At 36.0% G+C, this 9,776-nt stretch overlaps 1 protein-coding gene across 1 annotated transcript; it reads right to left on the bottom strand.

Moving 5' to 3' along the window:
* LOC145631735 (uncharacterized) lies at positions 1 to 4,978 on the bottom strand. Its single transcript, XM_081683896.1, has 5 exons — positions 4,270 to 4,978; positions 3,483 to 3,745; positions 2,836 to 2,953; positions 1,430 to 1,638; positions 1 to 736 (listed from the first exon to the last, which is right to left on the bottom strand). The coding sequence occupies exons 1-5, from the start codon at positions 4,696 to 4,698 to the stop codon at positions 319 to 321; spliced, it is 1,437 nt and encodes a 478-aa protein (XP_081540022.1). The 5' UTR covers positions 4,699 to 4,978; the 3' UTR covers positions 1 to 318.
* Between the last annotated feature and the right edge of the window lie 4,798 nt (positions 4,979 to 9,776).

The raw sequence follows: 9,776 nt of genomic DNA, 5'->3' as shown, positions 1-9,776 counted from the left end.
TACAAGAGGGCACCAAGCAAGAACCCAATAGTTCGTCTACTCGTACCATTCACGTTACCTTCATTTAATCATACATTATGTCCAGATGATACAACTGATTTCGTTACCTAAGGCAGTGCTAAATCCTAAGGGCATCAACATATTTAGCCAAGAGGAGTAGAGGACATCAATGGAGGAAAAGGGAAGAAAGTAAAGTGATTTCCTATTTTCGAATATGATGTACAATGAAGAATAAACATTACTATGAACAAGTGAACTAATATGGAATGATGGTGTATTCAACATACAAGAAGGCACAGAGGAACAGATATATTCCAGTCAAATAGAGGAATCCTCAAGATGGAAAGCAAATGACTCTGCCAATTCAACAGCGTCTTGAACTCTAAGCCGAGTCCCCTGTTGGCCAACAACTACAGCTGCAATCCTAGCTGCTAATGTACCCATGTCTTTTACATCTGATACTCCTCGTAATATACCGTACAAAATCCCCGAAGCATAGGCATCTCCTGCTCCACATGTGTCTACTGGTACACAAGGTGATGGAGGAATGTATACAGATTCTCCTCGGATCCCAATATAGGATCCTTGGGGCCCATCAGTCACAGACACAAGTGGGACAAAATGGCTTAGATACCTTGTTGCAGAAGCTGTGCTTTCCTTCAATGAAAAATTACACAGAGCTCTAGCTTCATCACTATTTGCAAAAATTACATCAGCATAGTTCCCTATTATTTCCCTGGACATATGAAGAGGTGCCATATATCAGTCATGGAAATTATTTAATTAAAAAAAAAAAGGGAAATTCAAAGGGTATGATTTAGGTTGAAATACAACGTTATATAATAGCCTTATGACCTGCTTAACGTAAATGTTGGAGCAAAATTACTTCAGAAAAAGTCACTTAATAAAGCAAGCACATACTTCGTACACAGTATACTGCTTACTACACTGATAGATCCAGTTTTCTCTAGACTTCAAACCTTATGTACCCAAAATACAGCAAAATGTAGTCAGCAGCATGGAAGGCTACCCTTTTCTTCCCATGCAAAATTATGACTTAACTTAATCACTAATATATCAGGCAATTGTAAGCAAATTCATTAAGCTTGGTTATATGGTACACTACATATGACTTTGAAAGGTTGAGAATGATGAGATAACGAAGGAAATCTTAATCATGTTTGAATGTAACTAAACATGGAATATTCTACGGAGTATTTGATATCAAGATATTGCGTACACACTAGCAACCATGTGATTTTAATCAATTTTCATCACCAATTAACCACCCAATACCACAAGGAATAAGGGGATGAATCATAGCAAATGCCTAAATACACAAAACTCATCATGATTCCTTCACATTAATACCTTACTCTGTACTAAAAAAACCATGCAATTAGTAAATGAAGGATAGCAAATGTCTAACCAGTAATCATCATAGTGCCGCTCAATGCAGGACACATCTGATGCTGTAACTGCAACAAGGGCTCCATTGCTGTGTGCATCTTTGCATGCTTTTGTTATTGATTTAATAGTATCTGGGAGTTCAAATAAATAGCCTTCAACAACAAGAATGCTTGTCTTGGAAACTATGTCGGACAGTCCAGAATCATAGTTAATTTTGGAGGATGTTCCCTGCAGTCAGATTGATAGAGGTATATAAGTCTTTCAAATTGGAAATTTGAATAGATTAGATGTGCTTCAAACAAATCTTAAGAAAGTGCAAAAAACAGAGTATGAGACAATTAATCAATAAAATATTGGAGATCGAGGAACACTTAGGAGAGGCAAAATTACTCAGACAAGCATGTGCGCACGTCAGTATGTTAGTGCATTGTTTCAAAATACTCTTTTCTAAATATAAAACTAATGACAGAAGATCACAGAAAGGTATCAATAATTTATTAAGATATAAGCAAGAAATCACAAAGATATCAATCAAATCCTAAATGATCTCCTGCAATCATACCCTATCAGTTGAGCTGTCAGAGATACAACTAAAAAATATATCTTCATTGACTGTATTCCTAAATCCTAATCCTTTTTAGGGTCAAAATACTTGATATTTGGTGTGTTCCTAATCCTTTTAAGGGTAAAAATACTTGATATTTGGTGTATTCCTAGTTCTTTTTAGGGTCAAACTGTAACTCAGCTTTCTTCAGAAAATAGTACATAATCAAAGAATTTCTACATCCTGCGAGAATGCAACAGCACTATCATTTTCTTTGTCACTGTTGCTGTTTTTACTCTATGGCAAAGCCTAATAATGATTTAGGTGATGACAGGGTTTGAAAGGAGAAATTGCTACTAGACGTAAAATCTCTTATACAAGCTATTACTTCGACTTTGATTAAATTTTAAAGTAGCAATATTGTACCCCAAAAAACAAAATGTCGTTGTAGTTATTAGTCTATCAACAACATTATTTTCTCGGGACCTTTTCTACTAATATATGGATAAATTATAATAGCACTTTTATTAGTTACTTTTCAAAAGTGACTTTGAGGGGGTTTCATACACAGCAAATGGTAACTAAAGAAACATCCAATGTGTGACAAACTGCATAAGGCACAAGCTAGAAGGCAAGGATTACACATTAAAGCAGCTTTAAAAAATCAGTAAATTCAGTATACTACCCTCTAAAGCAGATGATAAAATAAAATTCAAAACAATTGCAACTCTGTAAATCTAACACAGGTAAACCCAAGACAAAGACCTGCCTCATAATCATGAAAGTAGTGGCTTTCCTAGAAACCCTCGGAGCTACCTTGATTTAGGATTTTTGACAAACATTGACCGATTACCGTAAGATATAGAGAAAGGATTGAATACCTGATATGCAAGCATAGTGCGCTGGGCATCAGGAGTCGTGAGAACTATAACTGTCCCAGTTGTCCCATCCTTGAGTGGTGTAGACAGAAAATCAACACCTGCTCTACGCAATTTGGCCCTACAAAAATGGCAGGAAACGTCAATATAACTAGTAGAGAATAGCAGAATAAAAATGTATAAAACTAAGAAAATAGATAGTATAAAGTCGTACTAAGCAAAGTCCTAAGCTTCAGCAAGAGCAGTCTTCCGTATTGTATACACCCACAAACTATTCATCTTAGAAATAGAAATTTTACTAAAATACATAGACTGCAACATGAAGCAAATTTGTATAGAGTACTAGACTAAGTCCACAGCAACAAGTAATAACTAGACAAAAACCTACAAATGACTTAAACTTGCAATAGATGAACGCTCAGTTTGTATATTCTGACCTGCTTTTGATATAAATAGTTGGATAATGTTAATGTATTTTCACTATAAAATTTTCAACAGAAGCAAAATTAGAGGATCATCCAGATAAATAAGCATCCAAAATCTAACAAAGTGCTAATACCTCATCCACAAAGGACTTACTTAGCATCTCATACTTTCTGTATACTTTTTCAAAGCAATTCAAGGGAAATACGAAAAAGAAAAATCCTCACCTGTAGAATCCACCCAATGGATCACTACCAACACTACCCGCCATGGCAACATTCAGAACAGGCCCTCCGACAGGAAGACTCCCAAGCCTCGAAAGAGCAACCAAACTATTGGACAATGATCCACCAGCAGCAGCCTTGTAGCTACAACCATCCATTGCGCGCAAAACTTTACCTCTTTCCTCATGGTGCACAAGCCTTCTTGTCCCTTTTTCTAAATCCAACCTCTCAAGAAATTCCTCATCGACAACTCCCGAAAAGTCAACCTAAATATATGAAACACATAAGAGTGTGAGTGAAATTAAAATGTACCAATGAAAAAATAATGGCATAATAAGGAAGTTCAAAGCTAGAAACAACTTCAAATTCTCTTTTTGCCTAAGACAATACAACATCTTTTGCATCAGAACAACACTACACAATCAAGACTCCATTTTTTTTTTTACAGCAAGTCAGTAGCCAAATTTAACTTTAGCAGAACCTCCTTTACATGATCATGTCATTCAAATGCTGGCATATGAATTTACCAACTTAGCATTACTGACGGTGCCGGCCAGTAAAGGAGTTAATATTGCTATAAACAACTACTAAATCATACAATGTGCCAAAACCCATTAGCATGATAGACAACAACAATCACTTAAATACTTCATCCGTCTTAATTTAGTTGTTACATTACTAGTTCAAATAACATTATCAACGTGACAACTAATTCCGAACCAAAAAATGATTAAATAAAAACACTTGATTAGTAATAAAATTTAGTAAAAATGAGGATAGAGGATAATACCATAGCTTGGCCAAGACCCAAAACATCCCAACGGTCAACATCAGGAAGATTAAACCCAAACTCCTCTTCTTCAGCATCACTCACAATTTCAGCAGCATCTTTAAAGGGTTCATCATCTTCGATAGAATCAGAACCGTCAGAAGCGGCGGCGATAGTACGTCGAGAATCTTCAAAACCCTTTGATAATCGACCCGAATAATGACCCGAAGAAGTGAATAAAACGGGTTTGGGTCTAATCAAATTTAGTTTACTTCCTCCATTTAACAAGGGTCCAACTCCATTAGAATAACAAACTATCTGTCTATGATGATTCCGGAGAAATCGGAAGAGTGCTCCTGACTGCGGAATTAGAGAAGAAGAGGCGGCGACAACGGCGGCGGCGGCGGTTGTTGGGGAAGTAGTGGTTAAGAATTGGAGAGAGATTGACATTGTCAATAATGAAATGAAATGAAATCAAAATTGAAATTATTATTTAATCTATCTAGAATGTGGTGCTACACTTTGTAAGGTTGAAGTAACTCAGGTCGAGTTGAGATTAGTCGGAATCTAATAGGCTCGAAATTATCGAATCGTCGTAACTTACTAAAGTTAAAGGGCGGAGGAGAGAGAGGGATTTCCTCGCTCAACTCCCTTAGTAATGGTGTAATCTGGAAGGTTGCTTATCCTTTCAAATTTTCCCTTCTTTTTTTTTTTGGATTTGTGGATGAAAGTATGAAACGTTGTTATATTTATACGGACTATCCAAATCTACCTACCCAAGTAATCCAATTATGAAGGACTCCGCAATTCTTTGTTGGAATTACTGATTTACCCTTTGTAGTTGGCTTCATTGAACCCAGGAAAAGGAAATGGGCCTTTTTCTTGCCTGCTGACGTCGGACCCATGACCCATGAAAGTGGGTTATATAGCTTAACAGCATGCTTCATAAGTTGTTCAAGTATTCATCCAAGATTTTGTTTTGCTGTCTTTGGATGCATTATTGTCATTATGCATAAAGTATACATGCATCTCGGTAACCAAGCTTGGTGTGGTGAGAAAGATTAAACGTTTCAACTTTAAAATTGGGGTTCAATCTCCAATAGAGCCACTTTGAGGGTGGGGATCCCTTACCCTCAACCACTCACTCTCTAAGTGTCTGCATGTAAACACTAGGCCAAAAAAATACATAAGGGTCGAGATATGGTCAGGGTTCAACTAGATCTGTCAATTCAAGTAAACGGGTTGGGTTTGGTTCGGGTAAGAGTGGGTCGGGTCAATTCAGATTAATTCCATAACCTATGCGGGTCAGGTTTGGGTTGGGTCATGCTTGAATCGGGTCATACTTCTTATCGGGTTTGGGTCGGGTTTAAATCGGGTTAATAACGGGTTGGGTTACATTTGAGTCAGGTGAACAATAGGTCGGGTTTAATTCGAGTTTTCATGGGTTAGGGTAACACTAAGGTTTGAGTCGGGTTTGGTTCAAGTCAATAATTTGCGAGTTAGAATCAGGTCGGGTCATTCTCGGGTTTGAGCCGGGTTCGGTTCAAGTTAATAATTTGCGGATTATAATCAGGTCGGGTCATTTTCAAGTCGGGTCATTCTCGAGTTCAAGTCGGGTTCGGTTCAAGTTAATAATTTGCGGGTTATAATCAGGTTGAGTCATTTCCAAGTCGGGTCATTCTCGGATTCAAGTCGGTTATGTTCAAGTCAATAATTTGCAGGTTACAATCAGGTCAAATCATTTCCAAGTCAGGTCATATTCGGGTTCAACTAACTATAAATAGATCATTATCATTTTTATCAAGTTAATTATTTCCTTTGACTATAATATATATGGCAATATACTAGGGATCTATAGTCTATAATTTAGGAAGATAATTATCTCCTTTGACCATACAACAAATATATACTATATTTAACTCTTAAATTTGAGGATGATGCTCCTTTCTTTTGCTGGCCTGGACCAACTTGGTCTCCCAAGACAAAATGCATGCTTTGATCAACAATAATAAGGTGGTCTAAATTGCATTTAATGTGATTTGAAATCGGGTCAGGAACAATTTGGGTTGAATTTAGGTCGGATTAATAACAAGTCGTGTTAATTTCGAGTCGGGTTAGTGTAACACCCTAGAAATTCCTTTCTTTTAAAATACCTGTTTTGCCCTGTTTAAAAATTTAAATAGGAATATCTAAGATATTACCGCCACCGTGAAAACGACTAAGGCAACCATCAAAGACACACAGCGGAAGACTAATTTCAAAACCATTCAAAACAAGGCAACTTGAAAAGTCAACCAACGAAAGTAAAGTCAAAACCAAAGTCAAACGAAGTAAAATAATATCATCCTACAACTTGGAACCATTGTAGGCCCTTATTAAAACCAAACTGACTTTAAAACCTTTACGTTAGTCATGCATGATAATAATATCATAAATAATTAAAGCATTAAACACATCATATACTTATAGAAACTAGCATGATTCGCTCTTCACTCATGCCAATTCATGAATATGCTTCGTCACCTGAAAACCTCCTCTCTACTTGTCCCCACTCAAATAAGCTCTTAAAATAATCGAGTACTCTACAACAATTCTCGAACCAAGTCTCCTTTTTGTGTGGGAAATTTTTGGGGATTCATAGGGTATTTATAGAGTAAAAAGTGTAGGGTTAAGTTTGGGCTTATAAAAATGTGGGCTTGAGTTATGGGATAGGGCTTAAGTTATGGGTTTTGGAATGAGTTATTCCAATAAGAGTATGTAGGAATAATTTACATTGCCCAATAATTAATAAACGTTTGGCCCAAAACTTATTTTACTTTTATAAAACTTTATATTTAAAATACTTTAACCCTTTAAAATATTTAATTAAGCCCTTGACAATACATTTTATTAATACTTAAATACTTTATAAAAATATATAAAAATACGGGGTATTACAGTTAGTAACAGATCGGGTTGAATTTTTGGGTTGGGTAAGTAATAAGTACGGCAAAATTCGGGTCGGGTCAAAAACAAGTCGGATTGAATTTGGATCAGGTCAATAACAAGTCGGGTTGATTTTGGGTCGAATTTGTAACAGATTGGGTTAAATTCGAGTCGGGTTAGGAATGGGTCGGGCTGAATTCAGGTCAGGTTAGTAGCAAATCGGGTTAAATTCAAGTTTTGACGGGTTAAAACGGGTTTGGGTCAATATCGGTTCAAGTTGGGTTCGGTGCAAGTTAACTAAATTGGCCGTTATAAACCGGTAAATCGGTGCAAGTTGTAAATCGGTAAATTGGCCGTTTAAAAGAAAATTGAATGGTTTCAATCACCCAATTGGACTCCCGGAGGGTATTAGGGGCCATGGTAAATATTTCGGCAATTTTTATTTCCGAGCAAAAAAAAGTCAAAAAATTCCAAAATTGAAGGCTAATATCCACGCCTTTTGAGAAATTTTGGAGGTTTCAGGGCCTGGTGTTGAAAAGTTTTGAAATTCTATGGGATACATCTCGGGGTCATATAATGTCATTTGGAACCATATATGATCACTATTTGTTGTCATAAATGTTCGTGGTAGGCTGAAATTAGTGAAATCGGTGCAAGTTGTAAACCAGTAATTTGGTCGTTTAAAGGCAAATTGGATGGTTCCACCCACCTAATTGGACTGCTGGAGGGTATTAGGGACCATGGTAAACATTTCGGCAATTTTTATTTTCGGGCGAAAAAAAGTCAAAAAAATCCAAAATTGAAGGCTAATGTCCATGTTTTTAGAGAAATTTTTTTAGTTTTGGGGCCCGGTGTCGAAAAGTTTTGAGATTTTAGGGGATACATCTCGGGGTCATATGGTACTGTTTTAAACCATAAATGATCATTATATGTTGTCATAAATGTTCGTGGTAGGCTTGAGTTAATGAAATCGGTGCAAGTTGTAAACCGGTAAATTCACCATTTAAAGGCAAATTGGATGGTTCCACCTACCTAATTGGACTCTCGGAGGGTATTAAGGACCATGGTAAACATTTCGTCAATTTTTTTATTATTGGTGAAAATAAGTCAAAAAATTCCAAAATTTAAGGCTAATATCCACGCTTTTTGAGAAATTTTTTGAGGTTTCGAGTCCCGGTGTCGATAATCCTTGAGATTTTAGGGGATACATCTCGGGGTCATATAATGCTGTTTTGAACCATATATGATCATTATATGTTGTCATAAATGTTCGTGGTAGGCTTGACTTAATGAAATCGGTGCAAGTTGTAAACCGGTAAATTGGTTGTTTAAAGGCAAATTGGATGGTTCCACCCATCCAATTGGACTCCCGGAGGATATTAGGGACCATGGTAAACATTTCGGCAATTTTTAATTACTAGCGAAAAAAGTCAAAAAATTCCAAAATTGAAGACTAATATCCATGTTTTTTGAGAAATTTTGAAGGTTTCGGAACCTTGTGTTGAAAAGACTTGAGATTTTATGGAATATATCTCAAGGTCATATAATGTCGTTTAGAACCATTTATGATCATTATTTGGTGTCATAAATGTTCGTGGTAGGCTTGAGTTAATGAAATCGGTGCAAGTTGTAAATTGGTAAATTGGGCGTTTAAAGGCAAATTGGATGGTTCCATCCACCCAATTGGACTCCCGGAGCGTATTAGTGACCATGGTAAACATTTCGGCAATTATTTTTTTTGGCGAAAAAAAGTTAAAAAATTCCAAAATTGAAGTCCAATATCCACGTTTTTTGAGAAATTTTCAAAGTTTCGGAGCCTAGTGTCGAAAAGTCTTGAAATTTTAGGGAATACATTTCGGGGTCATATAATGTCGTTTGGAACCATATATGATCATTATTTGTTGTCATAAATGTACGTGGTAGACTTGTGTTAATGAAATCGGTGCAAGTTGTTAATATGTATAAGTGATGCACGTTATATTACTCCCCATGTCTCAATTTACTATGCCTCGTCATTTTTTCATCACTGGTTCATTACACAGTTTTTGGTGGGGTTTAAGTGTGTGGTTATCAATTGTTATTTTAAAAGGTGAATGTAATGACAGATAATGAAATGTTATTTTTAATTAAATAGGAGTAAGTGTGAGACCTTAACATTGATTAGTGAAAATTTGTAAGTATTGAAAAAAAATGGTCCATTTCAAGGGCAAAATTGAATTTAGACAAACGAAAAAGGAAAATAGACAAATTAAACTAGGACATACTTCCTCCGTTTCTTTTTAGTTGACACGTTTTTTTAGTCATGTTTGCCAATGCACTTATTCAATCATTAATATCTTTAATTTTCGATAAACAAAAATTATGAAAAGTTGATATTTTGAAAGTATATAATGTGACGAATCTAACAAGATCCCACATGACTATATTTTTCATTACGTATAAAGCACAAAACAGGGTTAAAGGGAGGTGTATGAATAGTATTAAAGTCAAAACGTGTCAACTAAATAGAAACGGAGGTAGTAGGAAGTAGGAAATACATATTAGAACCACATATATGTACTTAAATTCAAACTAGCCTTTTGGCCCGTTCGATGCACGGGTTC

The sequence above is a fragment of the Chenopodium album genome, chromosome 5, assembly GCF_948465745.1.
Source record: "Chenopodium album chromosome 5, dcCheAlbu1.1, whole genome shotgun sequence".
NCBI lineage: Eukaryota > Viridiplantae > Streptophyta > Magnoliopsida > Caryophyllales > Amaranthaceae > Chenopodium > Chenopodium album.
This window is presented reverse-complemented; position numbering and strand designations above follow the sequence as displayed.